Source organism: Mytilus trossulus, chromosome 2 (genome assembly GCF_036588685.1).
Source record: "Mytilus trossulus isolate FHL-02 chromosome 2, PNRI_Mtr1.1.1.hap1, whole genome shotgun sequence".
Taxonomy (NCBI): Eukaryota; Metazoa; Mollusca; class Bivalvia; order Mytilida; family Mytilidae; genus Mytilus; species Mytilus trossulus.
This window is the reverse complement of record NC_086374.1, coordinates 5,586,646-5,605,637: the sequence shown is the minus strand read 5'-3', so window position 1 is coordinate 5,605,637 and position 18,992 is coordinate 5,586,646. Positions and strand designations below refer to the sequence as shown.

Sequence of the window (18,992 nt, the reverse complement as noted above, 5' to 3'; positions counted from 1 at the left end):
ACCTCATCTTCTTATTTTTAGTTTAAAACTTTTAGGGTTAAAAATATTTTAAACGAGATTATTGTTAGTTCGTGCTGACATGGGTTTGTTTTATTAGTAAAATACTTAACATGCCCTCGAAATTTTCCCCTCCAAAAAAAATAATAATACGAGAATTAGACTAGTACCTGACCAGAGCTTGAATTTGATCCTGATTTACATCTATTCCATTTTAAAAAGGGCAGTGATATAGTAATGCATTTATAGGTGTTATGCAATGTTATTTGTTATTTCTCAGATTGAACACACGCTGCAATTTAAATTACATACTTAGATTGAAAAATCCTGTAAGTTAATTTGGGACAGAGTCGTCATCTTGATTCAAACCAAACATAACAGCGGTAGCTGAAGAAAGCTCATACTTATTATTCTGACATTCAAAACCACAGTGAGTCTTTATAGTCATCTATACCAATTGTGTAACAGTCAGTTTTATTCTAACAAGTGATTTAAAGGCTATTCTCAGTACAATGCAATTTGCATTTCGTAGATAATTCGTTTAATGATTTAATTTAACTAAAGATGGATTCAAAGAACTGAGAACCACTTTTTACGAACGTACTGAATTACATTCAAGATGAAAGTAAATAAATAGAAATCAACAAGTTTTGCTTTAGATTCGTACTGAATCATTGCAGTGACATATCATTATTTGATATCGAAATCATTAATGCTGTTTTAAAACACTGTTGGATACGGTACTCCAAGTCTTTCTTAATGAGCAATGCAGATCGAGAAATGTTTTTCTTCTTTGTTTATGATTAGAAAACTAGCAAATTGACGTTACATGTCTTGATTCTTGCTTTTTCTTTACCAATGAACGCTGGTATATTTAAAAAAAAAAAGTAAAATCACAAAATACTGAAATCATCTTATATTATGAGAATAAAGGTCTGTATTTGACAGCTGAGGAATGTTAATAAAAACTGAACCAAAAGTTTTATATCATAAAATTCATCAACGTAAATTCTACTATCGAAGTACTTAGACACTGGGCTTTTGACAGTCAACAAGTAGAGGAATCAACCTTGTAGAAAAAATAACATAACTTGTGCAAACTTTATTGCACCAGATGCGCAGCTCGATTAATCATTATTTAAGACCACTTATTGTATGTTTTAACATCGTAATAGTGCAGTAAACAAATATTACAGAGTTCAGTGATAGATTTGATTTAAATGAAATTGAACAGTTTCTAAAACACACTGTTGACTTTCAAGTACATATTGCGATACGAGATAACATACACTGTGATTATATAAAAAAGAAGATGTGGTATGATTGCCAATGAGACAACTATCCACAAAAGACCAAAATGACACAAACATTAACAATTATAGGTCACCGTACGGCCTTCAACAATGAGCAAAGCCCACACCGCATATAGTCAGCTATAAAAGGCCCCGATAAGACAATGTAAAACAATTTAAGCGAGAAAACTAACGGCCTTATTTATCATGTAAAAAAATGAACGAAAAACAAATATGTAACACATAAACAAACGACAACCATTGAATTACAGGCTCCTGACTTGGGACAGGCACATACATAAATAATGTGGCGGAGTTAAACATGTTAGCGGGATCCCAACCCTCCCCCTATCCTGGGACAGTGGTATAACAGTACAACATAAGAAAGAATGTCCACTAAAAGTTATCAAACTCAACTGTCAAACACTCAATGAACACGTAGCACAAGACAATATTTTTTTTCAATTGACATGAGGCTTAAAATGGCTTTGAAATACAACTGACTACAAGTGATATGTGGATAAACTCATCATGGATACCAGGATACATATTGAGTCTTATTAGTGATGCTCGAATCAAAGGTAAACAGTCTTAATAAAGAACGAATTTGAAAAGTATTAGGATTGAAGATTCCGAAAAGATTACGTGAATACAGCTGATGTAGTTTATTCCCAGGGAAGATAATACTTACTAGTAGTATTTTAAACAATTTTACTTTTTGTAAACGGTTTATGACCACATCACTGCTAAATCATATACATGTATAGTGGAGGGTTAATTTGCGATGTAATAAAACATGTTTAACCCCGTTACATTCTGCCCCTCGTCAAAGACATCTGGCCTTGGTAAGTCATGTGTGTATTGTTTTGGTTCATTTGTTTGTTTCGTTTAATATGGTGTTCGTTTCCCAAACGATTATATCCTTTGAAAATCTCCACAAGCAGTGGCATCGACAAACTGATTGTAAAAAATAAACTCACTGTGTTATTTCGGAATACATTTTGTGAATATATAAATATAAATAGGCGTTTTCCAAGTTACATTTCACAGTAACACTTGGTAGAATTGGAATTGAATCGCATAACAAATTAAAATTGGATAAGGATTTTTACTGGTGTGGATGTACAGAAAGTTTTGTAAATGCTGTATAAATAATGAAGGCATTTAAGGTGAAATACAAATCAAAGGTCGCCAGTTCAATAGCAAAATACAACCACCCCAAGACAATACTCAAAACTCTTCAAAAACTAAATCCGCAAAGGATAAACACGAATACGAAAAATAACGAGAGTAGGGGAACTCAAATGTAACCGATTAGAGATAGATCTACTGCAATTAGCACATGTCTTGTTGCTGATATCAAATTAAAATCTGGGTAAATATCAAAAATAAGGTAAAAAAGGGATGTTGGCTACAACAAAAAGAAAATCATCATGATCAGTTTGATGTTATTGATATTCGGTCACATTTAGCCAAGTCCTGATGGCATACAAAAAAAACCGTGTAGAAGGTAATCTGAACATTTCAATGGTTTATCATTGCTAGAGTGTCGTCCCTGTGAGCAACACAAATTCAACAAGAAAATCATCATATGTACATTGTGTCCTCTGCTACACTCCGTATGCACAGTGGTTGAATTTGTTAATCTAAAAGTTGACAGTTCAGAATTGGAAAAAGTATTTTCTTTTTGGAAGTTAGGTCTTCTACGACCCTTTCTGTCGATTTCAAGTTAATAAGATTTGGAACATTTCAGGAAAATACCCCAAGTATCGGACAGTAAACGGCATTAAGCAGTTTCCTTAATAAGAAATGATAAACCAGTTATAATTTGTTAAATGTCTATTTACACATATATTGAATAATGGGAGCAAACTTAAATTTACATCAGCATAGGCATTTACTTTGAAAAAGAAGATATTCTTATAATCACAAAATTTTATTAGGTATAAAACTTAAAACATAGGATAGCACATATTACATACCATATATACTACACCACACATCATACAAAATAGACCGGAACATACAACACTAACAAGAACATAGAAATACAATATAGACTTGAAGAAAGAACTCACAACATGGACTACAGTATACAACACAAACTAGAACATAGAAAATACAATATAGACTTGAAGAAAGAACTCACAACATGAACTACAGTATACAACACAAACAAGAACATACGACATAGACTAGAACATACAACATAGATAATAACATACAGCTAGAATATAGACTAGAACATACGACACTTACCATATACAAGAACATAGTACTGTACAAGGTTGAGAAGTCCTGTTTATTCACATGAACCAAAAGTAATAGAGCGTTAACAAATTAAACAAATATGAAGTAAATTCGTGTTGAATAACAGAAAGTAATACAATGTACGAAAATGAAACATAATTCGTAAATGTTTTAAACAGCATTCCTATTTGCTATGGATATGAAAATTATAACTATGTTAGTATGTTCCAAATGAATTTATGCTATTTTAACATAGATTATTTACTCTCACTTCTTATTCAAAGATACATTTGTAAATTGCGTGTAACGTGCTTTTAGTGAAATATTTTGTAAAATAATTATCTTTTTCAAAAATCAACAATATTCAAATCTATATATTGAGAATAATTAGTATCAATATTTACAGATTGATTGTTAATTGGTTAACATCCAGTGGCAAATGTTTCATGCATGTTTATGACGATCAATATTTACAGAACAAACAACACAACACTTGTAACATAAAAACACTTCATATACTAGTAAATATATTTCGTATTCGGCAGACTAACAAGTCGACTTTAATCAGCAAAACTGTTGCTACTTCTAGTGGTTTGGGTTGATAAATCTATATTTCCTCCACTTGATATGTCCAAAGGGTTTCGGTCCTTGCTTTTACGAATACCAATGCAACAAAATATACGTTCGAGCAAATTCCTGTTAGACTTTCTTATAATAATGTAAACAAAGGGATCTGTCGAGTAGTTAAATCCACCAAGCAAGTGAATCTTTGAAACTATCTCGTACTCCATTGGTATGTTCAACAGCTTATATAGGACCCATACCTGAAGATACAATTATAGATTAATAGTTGAAGCATCTTATATATTTTCAACATTGTTAGAGTTAAAGCTTTTTTTCTCTCATGTTGGTTGATACACTTTTAATTTACATTTAAAAACTGTGTGAATATTTCAAAACCTTCTATGACAATTAGTGAAGTGAACGGAGCTTTTTAAACGGTTTTCATGTATGCATTTAGTTTGACTTTTTAGCTTTCGAAATCTGTCATGGAGACTATAAAACAGTTACAAAGAGTCTCCCCCTTTTTCTCTTGTTTTTTTTTCGAAAAAAATAAGGTTTTTCTTACCCCAGGAGTAGATTACCTTAGACGTATTTGGCGCAACTTTTTGGAATTTTGGGTCCTCAATGCTCTTCAACTTTGTATTTGTTTGGCTTTTTAACTGGTTTGATCTGAGTGTCACTGATGAGTCTTATGTAGACGAAACGCGCGTATGGCGTATTAAATTGTAATCCTGGTACCTTTGATAACTAATTATAGAGCATATCACGAAAATCTATCAAAATTTCATAGGAGCTCCATGTGTCCGTATTCAACAGGTCAAAGAAAAACGTGCTTCTTGAAACGTATCCATATGTAAAGGGAGATGGCAAAATGAAAGCAATTTAGAATATTTTGTCAAGTACTGGTATCACAATTGTTTGAGTATTACTACATCGTCTGTAATCGGTTCTAGCTGGGTTCAAATCATTCAACTAAAAATGCCGAAGCTCTAAAATCATTCAGAAAATTTAACTGTTTTATAAGTGTTTTATCTTTTATGAGTTTAAGCTGTTATGCCTTGACACGTTTGAAATCATTGTTTTAAATGTTTTATCTTTGACGAATTTTTATCTGTTTTGTCTCAAACGCTGTTTTCAGAGGCTTTTTGCCTCAAGCGTAAAGTAAAATATTCCACAATTTTCATATGGGGTTAAAACCGTGTTTCCATTTCTGGTAAATGTTTGTAACAAGTTATGAATCTGGCAATTGTTTTTTTTTCATATTTCCCGCTGATTGATAGCATTTGATTTTGTTAGTTTTCACGGACTCTCTCTATTGTTAAATACATATATGCCATGAATAAGGTTTTGAAGGAGAACCGAGATACGTCATAAGATAATACATAGCACAATATTTATCACAAAACCCTGTTATATTGATATAAGGCATTTCTATCGTTTCAATATATGTAACACATGAATGTTTTAAAACAACATAAAACATAATAACCATTTTATACAAGATTTGTCATAGTCATATGTACTAGTATTAGACATTTTATCTATTGATCAGATAATCTTAAGAATCTTCCTTTACAAGTTGGAAATTTTAATTTCTTCAATGAATTTACTACTTCCGACACTTTTGAATGAAACTTTTGAAAAAGAGATCTTTGTTAGTTTCTTATAAATATATTAACAACCTTTCTATACTAGGACATTTTTAAGGCTTGACATACCATTCCACTTATCTGTCTTTGAAGGCCGTATTTAACATCTAACTATATTTTGATTTTTGTAATGTTGGTATAAAACATTAAGATATGTCTGACGAGGTTACCAATCTATAAGAAATATTTCAATAATATCTATGAAACCGTTTTAAGCAAGCAATATCGTTCCTAAAAAAACTATATATTTAAATAAGGTATCGATTGGAATCAATGTCTTAATTCGCTAATAAAACATGACTTTATCCAATATCGTTTTCCTTCATACAATTTTTGCTGTAAAGAAAATCTTCATGTTCATCGTGCATTGTAAATCAACATGTTTTAAAGCACTCAGATATAATGATATAATGTACATAAATAAAAAAAAAAGATGTTCCTGATTTTATGAACAAAGAGTAAAATCACAAAAATACTGAACTTAGAGGAAAATCTAATCGGAAAGTCCATAATCACATGTCAAAATCAAATAACAAAACACATAAAAAACGACTGGACACGAACTGTCATGGTCCCGACTTGATACAGACATTTTTAAATGTAGAAAATGGTGGATTAAGGTAGCACAATACAAAGATTTTATAACTCCAACTACCAAGTTTTAAAATGCTGTAACTTTCTTAATAATGCTTGAAAATTTATAAAAAGGGTAGTTTTGGATAGCTAACAGATTACTCTTGCAAATTAATGCAATGTTAGCATTATGCAACAATTATGTAACCAATTATAATATTAATGGTGTCTAAAATATTTTTCACCAAATTTCCACTTTCAAATGAAATTAGCTTCTGCATAGGTATCCCTAGAGGCTTGATTTTATTATATGTTGTTCCTATGGCCATTATCTACAAAAGGGTGTCTCAGATTTCAGATAGAATGTATAGAACAAATTTTACACCTAATTAAACATTATCTTCTTTTATGTGGTTAGGATGTTTCACTAATTCGAGATTTATGAGAGAATAGAATACCATAGAGACAATCCGAGACACCCTTTTGAAGCCCATGATGTGTTGATTAAGATTTCGTTAAAATTTTCTGTATAGTTAAAGAGATGATAGAGCTAAATTCATTCAATTGCATTCATTTAATAGATTAATCTTTTATCTATCTACATATACCTCTTTTATTATTTTCTATGCATTCATAAGAAAGTTATAGTATTTCAAAGGTTGGTGATTGGAAGTAAAACAATCTTTGTATTGTGCTACCTTAAACCTAGTTTTATAGCGCTAACCCTCTCATTGTGTTTTTTTAATAAAAAGCACATGCTTTGTCAAGATGATCTTAATACAGTTCTTTACATCATCATAGTGATTAAATTTGAGATTAATCAGAATCTACGGGAGAATGAAAAGTCGTTAGATAAAAAAATCATAAACGGTACCAATATCATTTCATCAGATGCATAATTAGACATTAGAGGGTTTCATGAGGAAGATGTATTTTTTAATTTGGTATCTGTTAGCATAAGGTGAATTTAGAGTCTCTTTTAAGTATGTAAAATTTGGAACGTTATATGGCATACCAGTAAGATGGTTTCAAGTAAGCAATTAAAATGACAGAAAAAAACAATGGCTATAAAAACGGAAGGCTCTTAAGAAACGCGACTGTCCGCCTGGGCAAATATAACATGTAATTGCCCAATGGATGATAACTTTTGGCAAATGTAGAAGTAATCTTTTTTGTTTTAACCTCTTAAGTTAAATTCACTTCAACTTGTCGTTTATAAGTTAAGTGTGTTTTTTTTATAATTTCCATATCAGAAATCAAAGAATGACAGTTGAAGTTCTTTTGTTGTATTTCTTACAATAGACATTTGTAGCATAGGTCAAATGGAAATAATGGGATTTAAAATAACACTATTATTGGATTTATGTGCACCAAAGCTGTATTATGTATGCTTGTCATCCGAACAATATTAGATCGGGATTGTGGGTAGAGGTTTTAAAATCAACACTCCCTTCAAGTTTTGAAATATTTCGCCTCGAAATTTTAAAGTAGATAACTAAAATGTCATTATGCAAAGTACATGTAATTTTCTCAATATTGAATCGGACATCTATCAAAAGCAAAAGCGCCAAAAAAACTTAACTCAAGGGGAAATTCAAAACGGAAAGTCCATAACCAAATGGCAAAATCAAAAGCTATAAACAAAGCAAACTAATAATAACAACTTTCATATTACTGACTTGGCACATGCATTTTCTTAGGTACAACATAATGGGTTGAACTGCCACACAATACCCGCATATTTGTCTCCAAATCAACATCAAACCATGAAAGTTCGCAGAGGATCAGAAAATCATTAACCTCTAGATTGAAAAAAAAAAATGTTTTCCTCATTGTTTAACATTGAATAACATATCATCTTATTAAAGGAAATGATTGCCTTTGCCGACCATGTTTATCGCCTAATGGAAGTTAAAAAAAGATCACGATTAGATCATATTATTGGCCCTAGTGTTTTATTCCTCAAATTAAAAGAAGGGGGGTAAAATAAAAAATTGGGTTCAGAATTTTAAAGGAAAGTAGTGATTTGATCCAGCTGAAAAAGGTATAAAATTAGCACTTCGGAAGCTGTCAAAAGGTTTCAAGACGCCCTAAACATAAAATTGTCCCTATTTTGAGTTAGAGCCGATGAAGTTTTCAATAATTTTGATATAATTTGTTTCTGTGTGTGTTGCGTTTCGGTGTTGTGTCGTTGCTCTCTTATATTTAATGCGTTTCCCTCGGTTTTAGTTTGTTACCCCGATTTTGTTTTTTGTCCATGGATTTATGAGTTTTGAACAGCGGTATACTACTGTTGCCTTTATTTGTCCCAAAAAGTAGTACAACACACTGTAAAAAATTCGTTGAGAAAGTGCAGGTGGGATTTTTTTAAATTTTTTTCATTTATGTTCTAAAAGAAATGCACTACGAATTCATTGTGGTCTCGGACCATATTGATTATATTGGCCAGTTTATTCCATAGGTTTTGAATGGTGTACGTTAATTGATCAGTTAAGTAATCGTCGAAAATAATTTTTGCAATCAGAGATTTATTATTTTAAGTGGACCAATATGAATCGAATATTGCTGCCATAATTAGAAATGTGTAAATAGAATTTGGGACATCATTAGGTTACCTATCATCTGAAAAAGTCTGTTTAGAACATATAATTCAAGATAAATGATACTAAAAAAAATAATAATCTAAAAATGGAGGACTCGAAAATCGAAGCGCGACCGGATTCATCTTCTGATGACGACTATTCTGATATCTAAATACATTAGACCACGAAACATGTCAGTTGTGAATTGAAACACAGACACATCATATTGGACAACTAATATATAATTTTGAAAAATTGAAAATCCCTACAAATGGACAAAAGGTATTTAATAGATTTTTATAGTTCGTTCTTATGTTGTACTGTTATACCACTGTCCCAGGATAGGGGGAGGGTTGGGATACTGTTAACATTTTTAACCCCGCCACATTATGTATGTATGTGCCTGTCCCATTACAGCAACCTGTAATTCAGTGTTTGTAGTTTGTTTGAGTGTTTCGAAGCATTTCAAAGCCCTTTATAACTGACTATGTGGTACGGGCTTTGCTTTTGTTGAAGGCCGTACGGTGACCTAAAATTAATTTCTTTGTTATTGTGGTCTCTTGTGGAGAGGTGTCTTATTGGCAATCATACCGCATCTTTTTTTTTACAACTATTTAGAATTGTTGATCCTCAATGCTCTTCAACTTTGAACTTGTTTGGCTTTAGAACTAGTTTGATCAGAGCGTCACTGATGAGTTTTAAGTATACGAAACGCGCGTCTGGCGTGTTGAATTATAATCCTGGTACCTTTGATAACTATTAAATGTAACTTCAAAACTTCATCGCGTGAAGATGAGAAGTAAGAAAAATACCATATTCTCTTAATGTTAAAAAAGACAAAGAATAAAACTTAACTTCTATGAAACATACCGGTGATACATAGTGTGCATGTCATCAGTGTCTTCTCACTAATACCGAAAACAACTTTGATCTAGGGTAAACCTATGGATGCTTTATGAAAATCGGATAAAAGATATTAAGGAAATTAACCCATTTCTTTCAACAAATCTAAAAACTGCTTCTGATCTTGTAAACAAAGAGATTAAAGAAAGGAAACCGTCTGATTGGAACATTCAAATAAAATAAAGTATTCTCACTGTGTCATGATCTTATCACGTTATTGATACACGATATATGTTCATAAATAATATGGTTAATTTCAAGGTTTCTTTGTAGAACAGTTGTTCTTAAATCAGTGTTTGCGTCCACATGTTCGTGTTATTTGTGAACTAAGTCTATTGTTTGTCTACGTTTATATAATTAAATTTTGGATGTAACGCGTCTTCTGATTGGCTGACGTTATTTTGTTAAGAGCCCATGTACATAATTTAGTCATGTGACCGTGACGTCATCAACGTTTTTTCATGGTTTTCTACGGTTTAGAATGGAATTTAGAATAAAATTATAAGAAATGACTGTAATAGTTTTTCTGTCTATTCGAAATAACATAAAAAATGTGGTGCACACTGTTAAATAACCTGCTACACCCGTTATTTAGTATGCACCACATTTTTTATGTTATTTCTTCATAGACAGAAACAATATTACAGTCATTCCTTGATTGTTTTACCTTCAAGCAAAGCTGAAGTAAATACATTTACGTAATTGTTCATTGAATATGTAGTCAAGTACTGTGATTCTGTAACTTTTGTCATCGGAATATTACCTATAAATTTAACCTTGTTCAGATTTTCAACCGATTTTAGATCATTTTTGGGTGATTTCGCCGCAAGAGGAAAGCAATAAATCTTATGCAACAGAGAAATGCATTGCGTTACCCAATTCGCTAGAGCATTAAACTTGCTCTGTGGTTTTGGTCGTTGATCCTGATGATCAGGAATAGCTTACCCTTACAATGCACTTAAGTTTTGCTCAATCTTTAGTTTTTATTTATTTTTATCTCAAGAAATATTTTTTGTTATTTCTTTCTTTACAGTTGATTTAAGTCATTAAGTAACACTAAATAGATCTTACAGATATTTGAATACACCATATATATATAATTGGATGTTATATATGTTAAATTATACAATGAAATATATTGCTTTACCCGTTACGCACCAAATAAAAAAATGTAGTTTTGGTTTTCTTCAAAGTCATAATATTTCAAAGCTGGCCTTGAAATATCAATACAGACAATAATTCTGTTTTCATTGAAATTTTGAAATTTCGTAAATTTGAATAATAGCATATAAGTATGTAAAATGAAGATAATGAGTAAGAATAAACATTTGACAAATGAAGATAATGAGTAAGAATAAACATTTGACAAATAAAGATAATGAGTAAGAATAAACATTTGACTTAACTTTCATTGAAGGATAGCAAAGACAAAATCTGAATAAAATTAACGGTTTTCAAAAGCTCTCACGACAGCGCATCATCTCTACAACGGCTTCCTGGTCTTTATAACAAACATCAATCGTGTTAATTCCGAAAAGTAGAAATATTTATATGGATAGATTGTTTTAAATCTTTAAGGCTAATAATCAAATAACAAAAGAAAATCTGCACACTAATATTTTTTTTGTTATAATAGGCGAAATGAATATACCATTTACATTCGTATAGTTTTAAAATACATTATGTATGTATATGACCACCGAAAAGTGGATACAAAAAACGCTTAGCACAAAGACGAAAAAAAAAAACAATTGAGTAAGTTTTCTTTCAACTATTACGCAGATTTGATGAGGTTTAACTTATTAAAATCATTACTTATGTTTGCTACTTAAATTTGCAAGGTGAATTGTTTTTAGCTACTATCAACCGCAATCAAAACAGGGACTAAGATATGAGGATGTAGGTAAATAAAGGTTACCGTAATTCAACAATACAAAGAAATAAAAGACACACTGACTGGTAAGCTAAATATTTTTCCTATAACAATGAAATGAGAAACAAACTGTCAGCTTTATAGATAAAACAACAAACAAACAAAAACCCATGTATAATATACAGCAACAAACAAAGTTACACTTGTATGTTTGTCCATCTGATGAGTTAAACCTTTTTCAACTGATTTTTTATAGTTCGTTCTTATGTTGTACTGTTATGCCACTGTCCCAGATTAGGGGGAGGGTTGGAATCTCGCTATTATGTTTAACCCCGTCACATTATTTATGTATGTGCTTGTCCCAAGTCAGGAGCCTATAATTTAGTTGTTTGTTGTTTGTTTATGTGTTAAATATTTGTTTTCCGTTAATTTTTTTATATGAATAAGGCCGTTTGTTTTTCTCGTTTGAATTGTTTTTCATTGTCATATCGGGGCCTTTTATAGCTGACTATGCGGTATGTGCTTTACTCTTGTTGACGGCCGTACTGTGATCTATAATTGTTAATGTCTGTGCCATTTTTGGTCTCTTATGGACAGTTTTCTCATTGGCAATCATACCAGATCTTCTTTTTATATTACAACCAATGTTTTACTGGATCCTGAGTAAAAAAAAGGCATAAACAAAATGTGGTGAAGTTAAACGTGTTTGCCCCTTACCTAGCCTACGAGTGGAAACAGCACAATGTAAAATAAAGCATATAAAATTAGTGGAAAAAACGCCCCAAAAATGCACTCCTTGTCGCCAAAAGCTAGTACAAAGAAACTTACTAATAGATAAATCATGTTTTCCAAACTTAAAAACCAATCATTAAACATTCAAATGATAGAACTTCAATTTACTGGAAAGTTAATTCAAAGTATATTACCACTACTAAATAAATCATGTTTTACAAGACTAAAACATCAATTAAAACACAACATATGGATTAATTGTAAAGACGTGAGTAAACAGTCGCAGGAAGGCATGACCTTGTACAATGATAAACTATTAATATTAACAGGATGCAATACCGAATTGTTCATAACTATATGGGCTTTTGGCAAAACATATTAAGTTATGTTTATACTTTTTGATAACAAAATCCATGCTAGTAGCGACAAAAATTAAATTTAAAAGACCGTTAAAATGATAACCCTTTAATATAAGTTAATTAAAGTAACATGAATTGTATCTAAAGTTACGAGCTCTTAAAACGACATAACCGAGGGTGTCATATTCCGTTTGTAATTAGATTTCTACATCATACATGTACAGCAAAACTTTGGAACATATTTTTTGTATATATGACGTTATTTAAGGGGGCTCCCGGGTATAAATCTTTTATTTTAAGATAGGATTTCGCTATATATTTTATAAATGATCTTGATCATATACCTAATAGAAAAACGAAATAAAAAAAATTCATTAAAGCTCACAAACTGCCTCATAAAGTACCATTCATTTTTGTTATTGTCTTTTTTTCCCCTTTTGAACTAATAGGAGAAATATAGGTTATATCGAAATAAAAAAAGATCTAAATTACAGAAATCGCTTAAATTTTACAATTATTTGGTTCATGTACAGCTTATTTGAAAACAAAAATAAAAATGTATGTCACCGATGAGTTAAATATATATATATCCATTTTAATGCCAAAAAAATAGCATTTTTGCATCAAAGGGAGATAATTAAGAGCTTTTTTAATGATATAAACATTTCAAAAATCATCTGGGGCCAAACCGAATTGATTTTTTCGGTTGATTTTTGTACCATATCATAAAGTAATAATTAATAGTGTAATAAATACAATTTGTAATGAAAATTCAAATGTTCAATTTTTAGCTGAGATTTTTTACCCGCGACCCCCCTTAATAAGTATGAGATTGCATTATTATTATTACAAGGCATTTTTATAGCGCATTATTAAAAGATACAATTACTATAAGCGCTTTACATGTTAAAACAGAAGTACACGAGTTCGTACATACACGAAATTAAAAAGTTGAAATATACCGAAATATGCATACATGTGTCTGTTGAAATGTTTGATTATTGTCAAAGGAATAAATAATTTTGTGTCTAATAATTGAATGTACCAAATATGAAATGAATTATAGACGTTCAAAGGTTTTCAAATTTTTATTCGATTTATGACTATTGAACAGCAGTTTACTACTGTTGCTTTAATTAAGAACAGGGATTGGTATAAATATAAACTTTGGCGTTTCATTTGGTAATTATTAATCGCGACTAGTTTAATAGTGATTGATTTAATCTCTTGGCTGCGAGGCTTTGTTTTAGCAAGACAAGACAAGACAAGACAATATTTTATTCGAGTCTCACCTCTTCTAAAACATTTACATAATATTACAATTTACATATTACAATATAAAACAAGAGCCACTCTAAAAAGAGTTAAGAGTTAGCAAAACCTCAAGGGTTTATAATTTTGATAATACATAGAATCATATCCTATGATAAACACCTTGTTTAAGACTTATATTCGCTTGGCTCATTGAGATGTATATTATAGAACTCCTATCCTATGATAAACACCATGTTGAAGACTTATATTCGCTTGGCTCATTGAGATGTATATTATAAGTACAAACCATCCAAGTTGAAATTTGAAACTCGTGCAACGAGAGTTCGACTCAGGTATAAAGCAAAACAATATTATTATCAGTTACAGTAATAATAAATATGTAATATTCATAATATAAATAAGAACGCATTAATGGGGCAGAGTTGTATTCGGTTGTTAATTGTTAGTTATTTTAAAGACGTGATGTCAGATTTAATGTTAAATGAACAAATTTTAACAAAAAAGAAATAAAGTGTGCCTTTTTTGGTACCTTAGACACTTGGGCGACAAATCTACATGAGAAAATGCCTGTACCAAGTGAGATATATGACAGTTGTTATCCAGTCTTTTGATGTGTATGAGCTTCTTATTTTGTCCTTTGTTTGGGGACTTTACCTTTCGAATCCTTAAAGTTTCATATTTTTGTTATATTACTTTTTAACGATACACATATAAATTATAAATTTGCTTCGGAAGTGTTTTTTTTTGTTCAAAGCAAAAAATACTGCTAACAATGCAGTTCATTTTCGATATTTCAACGCTAATTCAGAGGGAGAAGGGGCATCGCCATTTTTTCATATACAATGTATTCAACTATGCAATAACAAAAAAGTTTGATGAATAGATAAAATGCAATTTCTTAAATCAAAAGCCATTAGGAATATATGAAGAAAAAAACCGCAATTAATATTTCTTTACTTTAATTTTACAAATGAATAAATGCAATTCAAACAATAAATGAATCAATACTAATTTAGATTTGAATTGCATGTGTACTTTAGAAGTCACCACCGTCGTGTTTGTTCTTTAAATACTCACACCTTACAGCACTTTTCTGCTGAACTACCTTTGAAATAATCAAAACTAATTACGAGATATTGGTTTGCAATTTGACGGGTAAATCGAACAAAGACAGCAAAATCATTTTAATAGAACGAAATAAAGGATGAATTTATATATGCCATCTATGTTACAGGTGCTTTTAATTCATTAGGAGACATGCTACTGGAAGAAACACGGAAACATTGATTTCAGGTATAATCTAATGAAAGATTTCACGTTAATTAAAGGTAGTTGATGTACAATACCACTATAGTGAATGTCACAAAACGTCATAAAAGCAGGGCATCATTGCAGTGACTGAAGGTACTTTCCTTTATTAGACAGTTTCCGTTCAGCCTAATGTTATAATATTACATCAAGTTTTTAGAAGTCTCGTTATCATTTTAATTCATGACTTCTATTCGACAAAATCTAAGGACATTGATTACACTGTAAATAAAGGTTCAGGACCAGATTACAGATTAAGTGCATACTTTGAACACAGCATTTATTATTCATGCTTTATTGCTTAATTCTTATTAAAATAAATTGTTTTGCATGATTCTAGAATCAATTGTTGTATTAATGTTTCTCAAATAAGTTAGAACATATTTGTTTTTTTCAAATTAAAAGTTTCTTATAATGACAATGAATTTATGTGTTTAGGGTTATGTTTTACGATTTATTTCATTCTTGGTTTTAATATCTAATGTCATAATTAATCTGTTAACTGTACACGTTATCATGTAAACATAAAATATAGATAAGAAGATGTGGTATGAATGTAATGAGAAAATCCCTAACGGGAATGGGTTGTCAACTAAAATTTCAAATTCTCATATACATTTTTTTCAGACTGTGTTTTAATAGTGTTATAGCATGTGAGAATTAAAGAGATATAATTCAGAACCAAATCTGTTTATTGCAATTGTCAGTAATTCGACCTCGATAGGACAAAAGATAAAACAATTGCAACGAGAAACCAAACGGCATTATTTTTGAGAAATCAAGAAACGAAATACCGCTACACACAGATTGAACACCGAGAAACCACTGAGTTTTAGGCTCCGGACTTTAAACAGGTATTATTCCAGGCATAGAATACCTTAGCCATATTTGGCACAACTTTTTGGAATTTTGGATCCTCAATGCTCTTCAACTTTGTACTTGTTTGGCTTTGTGAGCGTCACTGGTGAATCTTATGTAGACGAGACGCGCGTCTGGCGTACTAAATTATAATCCTGGTACTACTGCGAATCTTCGAGTAGACCCTGTTCAAAGTTAAGGGACTAAAACACGAATAATTCAGTAGGTCTAGGTTTGTTTTTTTTCATAATTGTTGCTAGTCTGCATCTTATGTTTTTGCTGATGTTATGAAAAAATTCAAGTGATTTTAAGCCTTTCAATGTTATCTATGGAGATGCGAAAGACATAAAAGGAATAGTCAAATTCATCAGTTGAAAACAAACTGACGAGGCCACGACATGAACAAGAATAACGACAAAAAGACAAAAAAAAACATAAAACAGAAGATGTGTTATGATTGCCAATGCCAATGAGACAACTATCCACAAAAGACCAAAATGACACAGACATTAACAACTATAGGTCACCGTACGGCCTTCAACAATGAGCAAAGCCCATACCGCATAGTCAGCTATAATAGGACAGTTTACATAAACAACGTAGAAAACTAGAACATGTACGCCTTTCTCATTGGTTAATTTTTTGTGTCGCAAGAAGGTATAGTTACTTTCACAGAATATACAAAAACATTTTCAGAGTATATATTTGAACCTGAATAGGAAAAGTTCCATGTATTATGTTTACCCATCTACAAATTGTGCGCAACATAAAAATAATGTTAATTCAAAAATACCTTATTAAAATGTTACGTTAAAACTTACGTTATATGGCAACCAACAGACTACAAACACACATGCTAGTAAACCAACAATCACTGCAAACTTTATCTCCGTTGATCTGTTAACTTGTTGGTTAGAACGACCTTTCTGTGCCTCTATAGTACGATGCCTGAGTCGGAGAACGGCTACTGCCACTAAGCTGTTAAATGAAATTATGCCTAAAACTACCATAAAACCTAGACTGGTGTAGCTGATGTGGAAAATCTTTTTTGTTAAATTTTCTTGGTAAGTAAAGACGCTACAGGTGTACGTAAGCTTGCCTCGTCTGTATTGTGGAGTCCATAGTGAACCCAAACCAAGATGTGGTAGAGCACAAATAACGGATAGAAATACGATCACCAACAGTACACAAATCATCCACAACTTCTTTGATACATTCGAACGGTAGAAGAACGGCTTACAAAAGGCTAAAAATCTGTCTACAGCCATCAACAGACTTATGGATCCGGTCAAGAGTGGCATTATAGGATGTAGAAACGACTTTACTGCACATAAATCGTAAGTCATTGGCAATCCCATACGTTTGCTTAGGTGCCAAAAGCATGATAGACACACCGCTACAAAATCTGTGGTACATAGGGCAAGCAGCAAAACGTTTGTTGTCATTTTTGTCTTTCGCAAGTCCGATAGAAGTAGGATGATGGAAATGAAATTCGTGACAATTCCAGGTACGTAAATCAGGAACACTGATAGATATAATGTATCATCTGTTGTGCCGGAACCACTACTACTACTCTTAGGTATTAAGGCAATATTAGCAGTAGTATTGTTAGGAATTATAGACGAATTTTCCATTTTTCTCAACTGAAATTAGGACATAATTGATAACTACGATCTATTTTTCTATTTTATCAATCGAGAATATGCACAGGAAGGTTTGAACGTTCCATTATAAGCTCAAGAGAATAGCTGTGCTTGTCATTCATTAGCTATTTAATACAACCAATGACAGGATAAGCTGTTAATAAAACTTGAAAGCAACGGGGTAAAATAAAATAAATTAAGTGACATATTAGATATATTTTACAACTGTTGACTAGAAAAGCAGCATTAATGCCAAGTATACAAATTAGTGTAACGAGTATTAAAGAACTAGAATATTGCTTGTACGATTGGAGTATAGGGTATGCTCAAATGTAATATTTACAAAATTGGCTGATAATTTCTAAATGATTTATTATCCTCCAGGAAAAAAAATAATAAAAAAACCTACATGTTTACATAATAGTTCCCTACATTAAACACATTTCTATTTCGTCCATTTCATCATTTGGGATTATGAATTACACATAAATAAGTTCTATATTCATAAGAACATCTGAATGATAAAATATTAGTGTGAGACGTTTCTTCTTCTTGAAAGGACATTTACATTTTTGACGGATACTACTGGTAACTGACGGTAACTGGTCGTCGACCAGTACTGTAGTATATATGTCGTGTACAAGTTGCGATTTTGTACAGGTTATAACATGTACAAAAATATTGTACATGTTATAACTTGTAAAATGCAAAAATACAAGTTATAACATGTACAAAAGTACCTCATACATGTTATAACCTGTACAAAATATTGCTTAAAAATAGTTTTAATTTGTACAAAATCTAAAAATAAGGATATTTTTCTATTATTGCAACAGATGATATTGACCTCAATAACATTTTCATAACTTTTTTATTATTCCTTCATGTTAGTGTATTTTGTCCTTTTTTTGATACAGTTTATTTCCAGGGGTCGGTATTTCGAAGCATTTCTAAGACCTGTCTTATGATCCTCTTATGACTATCTATGGACATATCTTTATTTGATGAATTATAATTGTGAGTTTCAACTTTGAAGGCAAAAGTAAAATACTTTCATTCTAGTTGACACTAAAAGACATAAGAGGATATCCAGGATAGATGTGTCTACAAATAAAATTGGGAATTGAAATCGGG

The 18,992-nt window shown here is 31.2% G+C and overlaps 1 protein-coding gene across 1 annotated transcript; it reads right to left on the bottom strand.

Annotated features, from left to right (window-relative positions):
- Positions 1-3,305: 3,305 nt before the first annotated feature.
- LOC134704871 (prostacyclin receptor-like) lies at positions 3,306-17,898 on the bottom strand. Its single transcript, XM_063563658.1, has 2 exons — positions 17,037-17,898; positions 3,306-4,363 (listed from the first exon to the last, which is right to left on the bottom strand). Exons 1-2 carry the CDS (start codon positions 17,847-17,849, stop codon positions 4,100-4,102), a joined length of 1,077 nt encoding a protein of 358 aa, XP_063419728.1. The 5' UTR covers positions 17,850-17,898; the 3' UTR covers positions 3,306-4,099.
- Positions 17,899-18,992: the final 1,094 nt, after the last annotated feature.

What these genes read in the sequence shown, in the direction of transcription:
- LOC134704871 (XM_063563658.1), bottom strand. Translation starts at nt 17,849, where the DNA reads ATGGAAAATTCGTCTATAATTCCTAACAATACTACTGCTAATATTGCC. An exon ending in TCTGTTGGTTGCCATATAAC is followed by an intron (nt 4,364 to 17,036) that starts GTAAGTTTTAAC and finishes TTGTATCTTCAG; the next exon opens with GTATGGGTCCTATATAAGCT.